The sequence below is a fragment of the Somniosus microcephalus genome, chromosome 26, assembly GCF_052327205.1.
Source record: "Somniosus microcephalus isolate GS21.2 chromosome 26, FLI_Smic_1.0, whole genome shotgun sequence".
NCBI lineage: Eukaryota > Metazoa > Chordata > Chondrichthyes > Squaliformes > Somniosidae > Somniosus > Somniosus microcephalus.
This window is the reverse complement of record NC_141012.1, coordinates 745,906-761,435: the sequence shown is the minus strand read 5'-3', so window position 1 is coordinate 761,435 and position 15,530 is coordinate 745,906. Positions and strand designations below refer to the sequence as shown.

At 43.2% G+C, this 15,530-nt stretch overlaps 1 protein-coding gene across 1 annotated transcript in view; it reads right to left on the bottom strand.

Moving 5' to 3' along the window:
• tecta (tectorin alpha) overlaps window positions 1–15,530 on the bottom strand; it is a 97,628-nt gene that overhangs the window by 18,520 nt on the left and 63,578 nt on the right. The window contains exons 13-16 of the mRNA XM_085968215.1: window positions 14,354–14,921; window positions 13,571–13,770; window positions 9,838–10,218; window positions 2,558–2,841 (exon numbers count right to left, since the gene is read on the bottom strand). Coding sequence (XP_085824341.1) covers window positions 2,558–2,841; window positions 9,838–10,218; window positions 13,571–13,770; window positions 14,354–14,921 — 1,433 coding nt within the window. The remainder of the gene's footprint in view (window positions 1–2,557; window positions 2,842–9,837; window positions 10,219–13,570; window positions 13,771–14,353; window positions 14,922–15,530) is intronic.

The following is a 15,530-nucleotide window of genomic DNA, read 5'->3' as shown; positions in this document are numbered from 1 at the left end:
TTAAGAGGGTGCAGAGGAGATTTACCCGAATGGTTCCGGGGATGTGGGATCTTAGCTACAAGGATAGGCTGGAGAAGCTGGATTTGTTTTCATTAGAGCAAAGGAGGTTGAGGGGTGATTTGATGAAGGTGTACAAGATTATGATGGGTTTGGATAGGCTAGATGGGGAAAGGCTGTTCCCACTAGTTGATGGTACAAGGACTAGGGGACACAGATTTAAGGTTTTAGACAAGAGATACGGGGGGACGTGAGGAAAAACTTTTTTACGCAGCGAGTGGCGATGACCTGGAATTCGCTGCCAATGGAAGTGGAGACACTCAATGTTTTCAAGGGGAGACTGGATAGGCACTCGAGGGAAATAAACTTGCAGGACTATGGGGATAGAGCGGGGGAGTGGGACTGACTGGATTGCTCTGCAGAGAGCCGGTATGGGCTCAATGGGCCGAATGGCCTCCTTCTGTGCCGTTATGACTCTATGACTTTTATCTGTGTTGAACTTAATTTGCCAATTCTCTGCCCATTCTGCAAGTTTATTAATGTCCTGTAATTTGTTGCAGTCCTCCTCAGTATTGACTATCCCCTCCAATTTGGTATCATCAGCAAATTTAGAAATTGTGTTTTTGATTCCGAAGTCTAAATTGTTAATGTAAATTGTGAACAGCAGTGGTCCCAACACTGATCCTTGTGGAACACCACTACCCACCTTCTGCCACTGTGAATAGCTACCCATTATCCCTACTCTCTGCTTTCCGTCCTGTAAGGGTAAGGAAGTCTTGCTGCAATTATATATGGCTTGGTGAGACCATACCTGGAGTACTGTGTACAGCTTTGGTCTCCTTAGCTAAGGAAGGATATACTTACCTTAGAGGGAGTGCAACAAAGGTTCACCAGACTGATTCCTGGGATGAGAGAGTTGTCCTATGAGGAGAGATTGAGTAGATTGGGCCTATATTCTTTGGAGTTTAGAAGAATGAGAGGTGATCTCATTGAAACATATAATATTCTGAGGGGGCTTGATAGGGTAGATGCTGAGAGACTATTTCCCCTGGCTGGAGAGTCTAGAACTAGGGGTCATAGTCTCAGGATAAGAGGTTGGCCATTTGGGACTGCGATGAGGAGAAATGTCTTTACTCTGAATCTTTGGAATTCTCTACCCCAAAGGACTGTGGATGCTCAGTCGTTGAGTATATTCAAGACAGAGATTGATAGTTTTTGGGCACTAAGGGAATTAAGGGATATGGGGATAGGGCGGGAAAGTGGAGTGGAGTTAGAAGTTAATTGAATGGCGGAGCAGGCTCGAGGGGCAGTATGACCTACTTTTGTTCGTATTTCTTATGATCTTAAGAACAGCATTGGAGAAGTCGAACGTGGAGATGATGAAAGTGTGGGTGAGAGGTTCAGTGTTAACTGCAGGTGATGGATAAGATGTGGGGCTTGAAACAGCTTAGGGGCAAACAGTGCCAAGATTGCTGACCATCGAGTGAGCAGCTGAAGAGCGGATGTAAAGAAATTTGTTGAATTTCAAACAGGTTGGTTCACTATCATTAACCTGGAAAAAGGTTGGATTCATCTACAACTTGACACTATGCAGGCAGTCAGACAGCAATGGTCATGGACAGTAAAGGTAGGTTTAGACTTTTAGAAACCAATCCTATGCTTCTAGATGATGTCACTGACAGGAAGAAGGTAGATGAGGAATAGGAAGAGCCCAAAGATAAAACACTGGGCAAGCTGGAAGTGACACCACAGGAGGAGCCATTGCATGGGATGTGGAACAGGTAGGAGAGGAGCCATGAATATCACAAAGGAGGCTGATGGTGGAGGAGGATGGAGTAGTTACTCATTATTAATTCATTCATCCTTCTCCACACACCCCATGGGTCTGTCCTCATCCTATTTCTCCTGGAAATTACAGATTGGACGCTGCAGGACGTGATGTTATAAATCTCACTGTCGACACATTGGCTGTTGCTGTCCTCTGTAACAGACCGGGAATGCACTGAGTGTAAGCTCACTGTTCTGCACCCCCAGTTTATATCCTCCATTAACTGGCACTGATGGCAGTAAATCAGATTCTGGACCTGGCTACAAGACAATAGATGGTCATTTTCTGTCTCATCAAACCATCCTGTTCTTTTGAGAACAGAAGGAAAAGGAAAAACTAGATAAAAGAAAGTAACTTTAGGAAAGAGTCTAGGAGTGGAGAATCTCAGTGCGCAAGAGACACACATCAATGTGAAAGAACAAGTTACAAAAAAAGCAAATGTGATCCAAGGTTTTATAAAAAGGTGTACAAAAACAGAGATAATGAGATACCTTCTCAGAAAGAGACCATCAATATGTGACTGCCTGTGCAGTCAGACCTACTGGAATATTCTGGAAGTATTAAACCTGCGCTACATTCTCTGAACTTCCCTTCGCCTAGTGGAAATAATTGACTCTGGAAACTCTGGTGGGGTCAGACTCTGGGGCAGAGTGCGACAGTTCTGATGGTGGAGTGGGATTATGGATATTCAGACTCCGTGCACACGTGTCTGAGACAGACTATGACCTTTACCTGTTCTGCATGCCATTGGTTTTCCAGCTCTTTGCCAACTCCAGGATGGTTCGTGCCGGTTTTCCTCGTGAACTTAAGTCATCATCATTGGGGTTTCCATTAAAATTTCCACACAGACCGCACACCTTGTTCTGCAAACGCTCCCCCATCCTGATGGATAGCAAATTAAACCAGTTGTATTGGATCTGAATACCTTGAACAGTATCAATGATCAGGAACCCCTCAGCAGTTGAGATCTTCGTTAGCCCCGTGACAACAGGAATCGTGACAGAGGTTCCATTCACCTGACAGAGAGGACAGTGTTAGTCACAGTTTAGGGAACAGGCACTTATATTCTTCACATTTCTCCTTCAGTATAAGGTGAGTCTGTGTGTGTAGGACATCGTAAACAGCTCGGTGAAGATTTCATCGGGCAAGTATTTTCAACAAAATCATAAAGGCAAACTTTTAGAAAGAGTCATTAGGGAAATCGCCACACTTCTACCAAATCACGACAGAGTGACCAGAGGAATAGTTACCCCAGAAAGGAATATTAAGAGACCACAGATGAAATTCAGAGGATATTGTCATTAGATAAACCATACCAAGAATTTAAAGAGGACAGATCACATCACAGAGAGGGGAGAGATGCACACAGAAATAGGGATAGGCAGAGACATACTGACAGACAGAATAGAGAATGAATGAGAAAAGGCGAGACAGAGAATGAGTGAATGAATGAGAGAATGTGGGTGAGAGAATAAATGTGAAAGGAAATGAAGGGGAGAGAGAATGAAGATGATGGAGAGAAATGATTGTGAGGGAGAATCAGTGCGAGAATAAATGAATGTAAGATAGAGACAGAATGAATAAGAACATAAAAAATAAGAGCAGGAGTTGGCCATTTGGCCCCTCGAGCCTGCTCTGCCATTCAATAAGATCATGGCTGATCTACCTCAACTCCACTTTCCTGCACTATCCCCAGATCCCTTGATTCCCTTAATATTCAAAAATCTATCGATCTCTGTCTTGAATATACTCAACGACTGAGCCTCCACAGCCCTCTGGGGTAGAGAATTCCAAAGATTCACCACCCTCTGAGTGAAGAAATTTCTCCTCATCTCAGTCCTAAATGACCAACCCCTTATTCTGAGACTGTGACCCCTGGTTCTAGACTCCCCAGCCAGGGGAAACATCCTCCCTGCATCTACCCTGTCAAGCCCTGTAAGAATTTTGTATGTTTCAATGAGATCACCTCTCATTCTTCTAAACTCTAGAGAATATAGGCCTAGTCTACTCAATCTCTCCTCATAGGACAATCCCCCCATCCCAGGAACCAGTCTAGTGAACCTTCATTGCACTCCCTCTATGGCAAGTACATCCTTCCTTAGGTAAGGAGACCAAAACTGTACACAATACTCCAGGTGTGGTCTCACCAGGGCCCTATATAATTGCAGTAAGATGTCTTTACTCTTATACGCAAATCCCCTTGTAATAAAGGCCAACATACCATTTGCTTTCCTAATTGCTTGCTGTACCTGCATGTTAACTTTGTGATTCATGTACAAGGACACCCAGGTCCCTCTGAACACCAACATTTCCCAATCTCTCACCATTTAAAAAATATTCTGCTTTTCTATTTTTCCTACCAAAGTGGATAACTTCACATTTCTCCACATTATATTCCATTTACCATGTTCTTGCCCACTCACTTAGCCTGTCTATATCCCCTTGAAGCTTCCTTGCATCCTCCTCACAACTTACATTCCCACCCAGCTTTGTATCATCAGCAAACTTAGATATATTACATTTGGTCCCCTCATCCAAATCATTGATGTAGATTGTGAATAGCTGAGGCCCAAGCACTGATCCTTGCGGTACCCCACTAGTTACAGCCTGCCAACCCGAAAATGACCCGTTTATTCCTACTCTCTGTTTTCTGTCCGTTGACCAATCCTCAATCCATGCTAGTATATTACCCCCAATCCCATGAGCCCTAATTTTGTTTAATAACCTCTTGTGTGGCACCTTATCGAACGCCTTCTGAAAATCTAAATACATCACATCCATTGGTTCCCTCTTATCTATTCTGCTAGTTTCAACCTCAAAAAACTCTTAACAGATTTGTCAAACACGATTTCCTTTTCATAAATCCGTGTTGACTCTGCCCAATCCTATTATTATTTTCTAAGTGCCCTGTTACCACGTCCTTAATAATAGATTCTAGCATTTTCCCTGCTACTGATGTCAGGCGAACTGGTCTGTAGTTCCCAGTTTTCTCTCCCTCCTTTCTTAAATAGTGGGGTTACATTTGCTACCTTCCAATCCGTGGGAACCGTTCTGGAATCAATGGAATTTTTGAAAATGACAACTAGTAAACCCACTACCTCTATAACCACTTCTTTCAAAATCCTAGGATGAAGGCCATCAGGTCCAGGGGAGTTATCAGATTTCACTCTCATTAATTTCTCCAGTACTATTTTTTTGCTAATACAAATTTCTTTCAGTTCCTCATTCTCGCTAGACCCTTGGTTCTCCACTATTTCTGGGAAGTTTTTTGTATCTTCTGTGAAGACAGACAAAGTATTTGTTTAATTTCTCTGCCATTTCCTTATTCCCCATTACAATTTCTCCTGTCTTGGCCTGTAAGGGACCCACATTTACTTTCACAAAACTTTTCCTTTTTACATATTTAGAAGCTTTTACAGTCTGTCTTTATGTTTCTCCTAGTTTACTCTCATACTCTATTTTCCCTTTATCAATTTCTTGGTCCTCCTTTGCTGAATTCTAACATCCTCCCAATCCTCAGGCTTACTATTCTTTTCAGCAACATTATAAGCCTCTTCCTTTGATCTAATACTGTCTTTAACTTCTCTTGTTAGCCACAGTTGGACCACTTTTCCTGTGGGGGTTTTGTGCCTTAAAGGAATGTATATTTGTTGTAAATTATGTATTAATTCTTTAAATGCTAGCCATTGTTTCTCTACCGTCATACTTTTTAATGTAGTTTCCCAATCTACCCTAGCCAACTCGCCCCTCATACCTACGTAGTTTGCTTCATTTAGATTTAAGACCCTAGTTTCAGATTTAACTAAATCACTCTTCCCTAAAAGCCCCTTTACTACAAGGTTATTAATTAACCATTTCTCATGGCACAATACTAGATCTAAAATAGCCTGTTCCCTAGTTGGTTCCTCAACATACTGATCTAGAAAACTAATTCTCTGCCCCAGAGAGCCGTGGAGGCTGGGTCATTAAATACATTTAAGGTGGAGATAGACAGATTTTTGCATGATAACAGAGTGAAGGGTTATGGGGTGCAAGCAGGGAAGTGGCTTTGAGCACAAGATCAGCCATGATCTTATTGAATGGCGGAGCAGGCTCAAGGGGCCAAGTGGCCTATTCCTGCTCCTATTTCTTATGTTCTTATGTTCTATCTCCACACTATTACTGCAAATTTGGATTTCCCAGTCTATATGTAGATTAAAGTCCCCCATGATTACTGTATTACCCTTGTTACATGCGCCTCATAACCCTTCACTCCCTTATCTTGCAAAAACCTGTCTATCTCCACCTTAAATGTATTTAATGACCCAGCCTCCGTGGCTCTCTGGGGCAGAAAATTAGTTTTCTAGATCAGTATGTTGAGGAACCAACTAGGGAACAGGCTTTTTTAGATCTAATTTCCTGATTTATACTCTGCCCTACATTACAACTATTGTTTGGGGGCCTATAAACAACTCCCACCAATGTTTCCTTGCTCCACCCACCCAAACTGATTCTACTTCTTGATTTTCAGAGCTAAGATCCTTTCTCTCTACTGTCTTTATCCCATCCTTTATTATCAGGGCTACCCCTTCTCCTTTTCCATTTTGCCTATCTCTTCTAAAAGTTAAGTATCCTGGAATATTTAGTTCCCAACCTTGGCCACATTACTATTAGATCAAACCTATTAATTTCTATCTGCACTATTAATTCATCTATTTTGTCACAAATGCTTCACACATTCCGATATAGTGGCCTTTAGCTTTGACTTATTTCCATTTTTCCCTGATGTCACCTTAGTCACTGATGCCTTATTACCTTTGTTACTCTCTCTGGCCCTTCCTGACCCACTCTGCTTATTTTTACCCAAAACTCTGCTCTGCTTTAGAGCCTTGACATTTCTCTCGCTGCTTTTAAATTTACTCTTTTCTGAATCCTCCCACCAACCTCCCCCCACCCCCTGCCCGCACTTCATTAGTTTAAAGCCCTGTCTACTGCCCGAGTTATTTGGTTCGCCAGGACATTGGTTCCAGCCCAGTTTAGGCGCAGCCCCTCCCAATGGAACAGCTCCCTCTTTCCCCAGTACTGGTGCCAGTGCCCCATGAACTGAAACCCCTTCCTCCCACACCACTCTTTGAGCCACACATTTAAACCTCTAATCTGTTTGTCCCAAACCAATTTACGCGTAGCTCGGGTAACAATCCAGAGATTATTACCTTTGACGTTCTGCTTTTAATTTGGATCCTAGCTCCTGAAACTCCCTCAGCAGAACCTCATTCCTAGTTCTACCTATGTCGTTGGTTCCTACGTGGACCACGACAACTGGATCCTCCCCTTCCCACTCCAAGTTCTTCTCCAGCCGCAAGGAGATGTCTTTAGCCCTGGCACCGGGCAGGCAACATTACCTTCGGAACTCTCGGTTGCGGCTGCAGAGAACAGTATCTATCCCTCTGACTATACTGTCCCCTACCACAACTACATTCCCTTTCACTCCCCCCACTTGAATGGCCTCCTGCACCATGGTGCCATGGTCAGCCTGCTCATCCATTCAAGATTCAAGATCATTTTATTGCCATATGTAACTAGTACAATGGAATGCTTACTCCCCACTCACTCCCACAATACAAGCATATAAATATAAAAGCAAAAAATAAAAACAAGTATAAATAAAAACAATAAGCAAATAAGCAGAAAGTATAGTAATAACAGTCCAAGTTGCAGGATATGATGAATAGTGCAAAAAAGCCTCAATTACCACTGGAAATAATAGTAATGTAATATGATAAATATATGGTAATATAAGTATAATATATATTTACATAAACATATAACTATAATATGTGGGGCAGTGCGGTTAGCAGTTCAGTAGGCGCACTGCCTGTGGCTAGAAACTGTTCTTAAACCTGCTGGTCCTGGTTCGGATGCTGCAGTACCAACGTCCGGACCGCAGGAGGGAGAACAGTTTGTGCCCAGGGTGATTGGGGTCCTGGATGATGGAGCGGGCCTTGTTCCGGCACCTGGTCTGGAAGATCTCCTCGATGGACGGAAGTGCACACCCGATGATCTTTTCTGCCGTATTCACAACTCTCTGGATGGCTTTCTTGTTCTGTGCAGTGGTGTTACCATACCACACATTGAAACCACTCGTCAGGACACTATGGTGCCACGGTAAAAGTTCACAAGCCACTGTGTGCTTATGCCGCATTTCCTCAGACACCGTAGAGGGTAGAGGCGCTGGTGTGCCTTCTTCAGCATAGCCTCAGTATTATGGTTCCAGGCCAGGTCATCAGAGATCTGCAGGCTTTTCCCTCATCCACACAGGTAGCAAGAACCTCAAACCTGTTGGACAAGGGCAAAGGCAGAGGCTCCTCCAGCACTGCACCTGGGGCCCCCTTACCGGCCTGAGTTGTAGTCACACCCTCCTGTCCCTGACCACTAACCAGACCTGTACCTGTCCAGGTAACTCTCCCCATCCCTGTTGTCTGCACCTCAGACTCCAGCTGAAAAACTCTGAGCTGAAGTTCCTCAAGATGCAGGCACTTACTGCAAACGTGGTTGTCCGGGATCACAATGCTCTCCACAAACTCCCACATGCTGCAGTTGCGGCACACCTCCTGCACTGCCATCCCTGTATGACCTTTGATATTTACCAAGGAAGAGGCCTTTGCCAAATTTATGGTAAACAAGGAGAGTGCTGGGAAAATGGATGAGATAAAAATAGAGGAGGTACTAGAAAGGCTGGCAGTACTTAAAGTGGATAAGTCACCTGGTCCGGATGGAATTCATCCTAGGTTTCTGAGAGAAGTAAGGTTAGAAATTGCGGAGGTGCTGACCACAATCTTCCAGTCCTCCTTAACTCCTGGCCACACAGAGGTTGTCATAAATAGTGTAAAAGTTGGGAATTTGGAGAGAGTGAAAGTCTGGTAAGTACTGGGTGAGTAGGTGTCAAACTGAAATTTAGTTTATCATTTTGAATTTAACTTAGAACTTTAAAAACTGTAAAAGAAACTGCAAGTTTGTCAACAGTTAACAGAAATTCCGTGTCAGTGGCAGTTAAAGTTAACAGTCAATCAGCTGTAAGTGATTGCTTGAATGTGAGCACTTGTAACTTGGGTGTGGTTCAAAAGTGTATAAAACTAAACAGTATCTGCTGATGCACTGAGTGGTTTCACAGAGTTGGTCAGAAACAAAGTGCATCATAAACAGAGGGTAAACTGGGAATTGGTGACAGTGGGAATTTGGTTCAGAAGGGGAAGGGGGTGTTGCTTTTTGCCTCCAATATTTGTAGTGGTTTGTGTTACAGGTAAATATTTAATTTAATTTACCTATAACCTAAACTAGATCAACTAATTAGTTAAACTAAAAACTAAGCTTTGTTGATTAAATACATCAACTTTAATTAAATAAAACAATGTTAGATAGGGATGGCAGTGCAAGAGGTGTGCCGCAACAGCAGCATGTGGGAGTTTGTGGAGAGCCCCAGCTGGAGTATGGTGTCCAATGCTGGGCATCACACCTTAGGAAGGACGTGAAGGCTTTGGAGAGGGTGTAGAAGAGATTTACTAGAATGGTTCCAGGGTTGAGGGATTACAGCTACGTGGATAGACAGGAGAAGCTGGGGTTGTTCTCCTTAGAGCAGAGAAGGCGGAGAGGAGATTTGATAAAGGTGTTCAAAATCATGAATGATTTAAATAGAGAGTAAATAAAGAGAAACTGTTTCTAATAGCTGAATGGTCGATAATGATTTAAGGTGATTGGCAAAGGAACCAAAAGCGACATGAGTAAAAACGTTTTACGCAACGAGTGGTTAGGATTTGGAATGCACGGCCTGAAAGGTTGGTGGATACAGATTCAATAGTATTTCAAAAGGGAATTGGATAAATACTTGAAGGAGAAATAATTACAGGGATATAGGAAAAGAGCAGGGGAGTGGGACTAATTGGATTGCTCTTCAAAAGAGACGGCGCAGACACGATGGCCTCCTTCTGTGCTGTCCTATTCTATGAATGTGAGAGAACAGAAATGTGAGGGTTTACCTGCACGGTATTTCCCGAGATGAGAATCTGTTCCTCGTTGATATAAAGGTAAACTGGGGAGATCACAGTCATGTTGGGTGTACTCCATTTGTCAAAGTTTACGATCAGTTGGAAGGAGATGTCTGGAAGTTTGTGACAGATTGTGGAGAGGACAAATGAGCAGGCAGCAGGAAATCGCAGGAAGGCGCCATCGAAGGTCTGGAATATGCCTCCGCCGGCAGCGATGCAGTAAGAGCCCTTCTTACTGTAACAGCCCTGTATCCCATTGCGTAGCGAGCACAATTCCTCGCTCTTGCACTGACGCGAGTCACACTGGACCATATTGCGTCCCATGCACCGACAGTGCTTAGAGCAGTTCGTGTTCCAGAAAAACTGCCCCGGCTGAAAAAGACAAACATTTTCAGGAAAAACAAACCCAACTAACAGCCCAACTCTTAGAACAAGCAGCAAGCCCAGATTAGCTTCAATATCCAAACAGATTAGAAATGGAATGCTCCTCACTCATACTAGTTACAAGGGATGTTGGTGCAGATAGAAGACATTTTTATCATTCTTGGCTTAAACAACCTTAGGAACAGAAGGAGGTCATTCAGCCCCTCAAGACTGTTCCGCCATTCAATTAGATCATGGCTGATCTGCATCTTATGGGAATCAGTGACTAAGGTGACATCAGGGAAAAATAGGAAAAAGTCAAAGCTAAAGGCACTATATCTGAATGCGTGAAACATTCACAACAAAATAGATTAATTAATAGCGCAGATAGAAATTAATAGGTTTGATCCAATAGCCATTACGGAGACGTTGCAAAGTGACCAAGGTTGGGAACTAAATATTCCAGGATACTTAACTTTTAGACGAGATAGGCAACATGGAAAAGGAGGAGGGGTAGCCCTGAGAATAAAGATTGGGATAAAGACAGTTGAGAGAAAGGAACTTGGCTCTGAAAATCAAGTAGAATCAGTTTGGGTGGAGCTAAGAAACAGCAAGGGGCAGAAAACATTGGTGGGAGTTGTTTATAGGCCCCCAAACAGTAGTTGTAATGTAGGGCAGAGTATAAATCAGGAAATTAGAGGCACATGTAATAAGGGTAATACAGTAATCATGGGGGACTTTAATCTACATATAGACTGGGCAAACCAAATTTGCAGTAATAGTGTGGAGAACGAATTCGTGGAATGTAAGCAAGATAGTTTTCTAGATCAGTATGTTGAGGAACCAACTAGGGAACAGGCTATTTTAGATCTAGTATTGTGCAATGAGAAAGGGTTAATTAATAACCTTGTAGTAAAGGGGCCTTTAGGGAAGAGTGACCATAATATGATAGAATTTTATATTGAGTTTGAAAGTGATTTAGTTAAATCTGAAACTAGGATTTAGTTAAATCTAAACAAAGCAAACTACGTAGGTATGCGGGGCAAGTTGGCTAAGGTAGATTGGGGAACTACATTAAAAGGTAGGATGGTACAGAAGCAATGGTTAGCATTTAAAGAATTAATACATAATTTACAACAAATATACATTCCTTTAAGGCACAAAACCCCCACAGGAAGTGGTCCAGCTGTGGCTAACAAGAGAAGTTAAAGATATTATTAGATCAAAGAAAGTGACCAAAAATAGTAAGCCCAAGAATTGGGAGGATTTTAGAATTCAGCAAAGAGAAAAAAGAATGAGTGTAAATTAGCAAGACACATAAAAACAGATTGTAAACATTTCTATAGGTATATAAATAGGAAGAGATTAGTGAAAGTAAACATAGGCCCATTAGAGGCAGAGACAGGAGAAATTATAATGGGCAAATACTTTGTATCTGTCTTCACAGTAGACACAAAAACCATTCCAGAAATAGTGGGGAACCAAGGGTCTAGAGAGAATGAGAACATAAAGAAATCAGTATAAGTAAAGACATTAATGGGATTAAGTGGCGACAAATCCCCTGGACCTGATGACCTGCATCCTAGGGTTTTAAAAGAGGGAGCTGCAGAGATAGTGAATGCACTGGTATTAATCTTCCAGAATTCCCCAGATTCTAGAACAGTCCCCAAGGATTGGAAGGTAGCAAACATAAACCCGCTATTTAAGAAAGGCCAGTTAGCCTGACATCAGTAGTAGGGAAAATGCTAGAATCTATTATTAAGGATGTGGTAACAGGGCACTTAGAAAATAATAATAGGATTGGGCCGAGTCAACATGGATTAATGAAAGGGAAATCGTGTTTGACAAATCTGTTTGAAAAACGAAGATGTAGTAGGATGGATTTCAAAGATGTAGTAGGATGGATAAGAGGGAACCAGTGAATGTGGTGTATTTGGATTTTCAAAAAGCATTCAATAAGGTGCCAAACAATAGGTTATTGCATAAAATTAGGACACAGGTATTGGGGTTAATATATTAATATAGATTGCAGATTGGTTAATGGAGAGAAAACAGAGAGTAGGAATAAATGGGACCTTTTCAGGTTGGCAGGCTGTAACTAGCGGGGTACCGCAAGGATCAGTTCTTGGGCCTCAGCTATTTACAATCTCTATTACTGACTTAGATGAAGGGACTGAGTGTAGCGTATCCAAGTTTGCTGATGATACAAAGTTAGGTGGGAAAGTAATCTGTGAGGAGGATGCAAAGAGGCTGCAAAGAGATATAGACTGGTTGACTGAGTGGGCAAGAAATGGCAACTGGAATACAATGTGGGGAAGTGTGAAGTTAGCCACTTTGGTAGGAAAAACAAAAAAGCAGAATATTTTTTGAATGGTGAGAGACTGGGAAATGTTTGCACTCAGAGGGCTCTGGGTGTCCTTGTATATGAATCATAGAAAGTTAACATGCAGGTATAGCAAGCAATTAGGAAAGCAAATGGTATGTTAGCTTCTGTTACAAAGGGAGTAGAGTACAGGAGTGAAGAAGTCTTACTACAATTATACAGGGCCCTGGTGAGGCCACACCTGGAGTACTGTGTACAGTTCTGGTCTCCTTACCTAAGGAAAGACATACTTGCCATAGAGGGAGTGCAGCGAAGGTTCACCAGACTGATTCCTGGGATGGCAGGACTGTCGTATGAGGAGAGATTGGGTTGATTAGGCCTGTATTCTCTGGAGTTTAGAAGAATGAGAGGGGATCTCATTGAAACGTATAAAATTCTGACAGGGCTAGACAGACTGGATGCAAGGAGGATGTTTCCCCTGGTTGGGGGGTCTAGAACGAGGGGGTCAGTCTCAGGATACAGGGTAGGACATTTAGGACTGAGATGAGAAGGCTGTGGAGGTCAAGTCACTGAATATATTCAAGAAGGAGATAGATAGATTTCTAGACATAAAAGGCATCAAGGGGTATGGGGAGAGAGCGGGAATATGGTATTGAGAGAGGATCAGCCATGATCATACTGAAAGGCAGAGCAGGCTCGAATGGCCGACTCCTGCTCCAATTTTTCTATGTTTCTAAATGGCCGACTCCAGTTCCATAATCTTGAATACCCTTGCTGAACAAAAATCTATTAATCTCAGTCTTGAAATGTTCGATTGCCCTCCAGCCTCAACAGCTTTTTGGTGGAGAGTGCCAGATTTCCACCGCCCTTCCTGACGTCACCCCTGAACGGCCCGGCTCTAATTTTAAGGTTCTGCCCCCTTGTTCTGGACTCCCCCCACCAGAGGAAATAGTTTCTCTCTCCCCTATCAAATCCTTTCATCACCATCCACAAAGGTGATAAACTTAGGTCCAGTTTCAGAGCAACTTTCCAACATACCTCATAGTATTTGTCGTCGGCTACACAGCCGCAGTCTTGGGGCAGGATACACGTCCTCCCGTTGAGCAAGAAGCCATCGTTGCACTGACAGCCCTCCACACAATAATGGCTACAGTCCCGCTGGGTTTTGAAGGTGGCACACCGCGGTTGGCACACAGACATACAGCTCTCGTAGTGACTGTTTGCAGGACAGGTGATCACTGTGGGGAAGGAGATCAAATGGGAATCCTTACCAGAAACAGATTTATGATTATATTGTCATCTTCCTTTTTATTCCATGACCATTCACTTTATCTGTAAGTTTTTTGTCAGTGCCTCTGAATTATTTCTACAAAATTAACTTAGTACCTTATTAACTTAGTTAACTTACTAACTTATACGAGGGGACCAAGTGTAATGTATCCAAGTTTGCTGACAATACAAAGTTCGGTGGGAAAGTAAGCTGTGAGGAGGATGCAAAGTGGCTGCAAAGGGAATATAGACAGTTTAAGTGAGTGGACAAGAACATGGCAGATGGAATATAATGTAGAGAAATGTGAAGTTATCCACTTTGGTAGGAAAAATAGAAAAGCAGAATATTTTTAAATGGTGAGAGATTGGAAAATGTTGGTGTCCTTGTACACGAATCACTGAAAGTTAACTTGCAGGTACAGCAAGCAATTAGGAAAGCAAATGGCAAAATGATGGAGCGGCTTCTAAATAATCTTCAATCAATGAGATTTATAGTTTACAAACTGAGGATAAATTGGAAGCGGATTGAGTCAGTCTGGCTCTGGCACTTACAGCAGGTGGTGATGTTTCTCCAGCCCCGGAGCAGCACTCCCTGAGCTTGGCATGCGCTGCCGTAGTTCTGCAACCAGTTACAGGCCGTTTGCCGGTTTCCGCGATCGATACACGAGTCGAAAATGCAGTTGTGGTAAAAGAAAGTGGGATTGACCTTTCCATGACACCGGCTGAAAATATCGTCCTTGGACACGATGAGTGCGCAGAGCTGCAACATGTCGACGGGGAGAGTGAGCACCTGGTCACACGAAGGGCAAATCTGACTGCAACCCAGCTCACAGAAGGAGGTCCTGCCCACCACCCAGCTCTCCACAAACTCCAGCAGGGTTGCTGCAATCCTGCCATCTACAGTCTGCAGGTCATCAGCTGGATCCCCATTGAATTGCCCGCACAGACCACGCGTGGCATTGGAAAAAGCCCGAGGAACCGTCACTGTTAAAAACGTATTCCAGTCATACATCACTTTGAGTCCAAAATCCGTCTCCAGAACCAAGTAGAGCCCAAACGAGTAGAGATTGACCTGGGCACGGCCGAGCTTGAGGGGCAGGTAAAGTCGCTCCTTGTTCACCTGTGAAGGAAGAAATTAAACACCAAGATTGAAAATAACTTCCAGAATGCAGCTGGAGACCAGTCCATACGTTTGCAGTCTCTCTGTTGGGCACTGAAACTATTTTAATTCCTATAAAAGTATCTTACATTGAGTTACATCCAGTCTACAGCTCAGAAACGGGCCATTCGGCCCAACTGGTCCATGCCGGTGTTTATGCTCCACATGAGCCTCCTCCCACCCCTCTTCATCTCATCCCATCAGCATATCCTTCGATTCCTTTCTCCTTCGTGTTTATCTAGCTTCCCCTTAAATGCATCGATGCTATTTGTCTCAACCACTCCCTGTAATAGTGAGTTCCACGTTCTCACCACTCTCTGGGTAAAGAAGTTTCTCCTAAATTCCCTGTTGGATTTACCATCTTATATTCATGACCTCTAGCTCTGGTCTCACCACAGAACTAGGAGCTCCTTCTAAATATGGGCTCGCTCAAAGCCCCTTGCCACCCACCCAGTGTCCGCCCAGCCCCCGCACCCCCTTGTTCCCTCCCCATCTCCCCTCCCACAGTGTATTCGGGACAGTTTCTTGGAACAATAAATTGTGGAACCGACCAGGGAACAAGTTATTTTA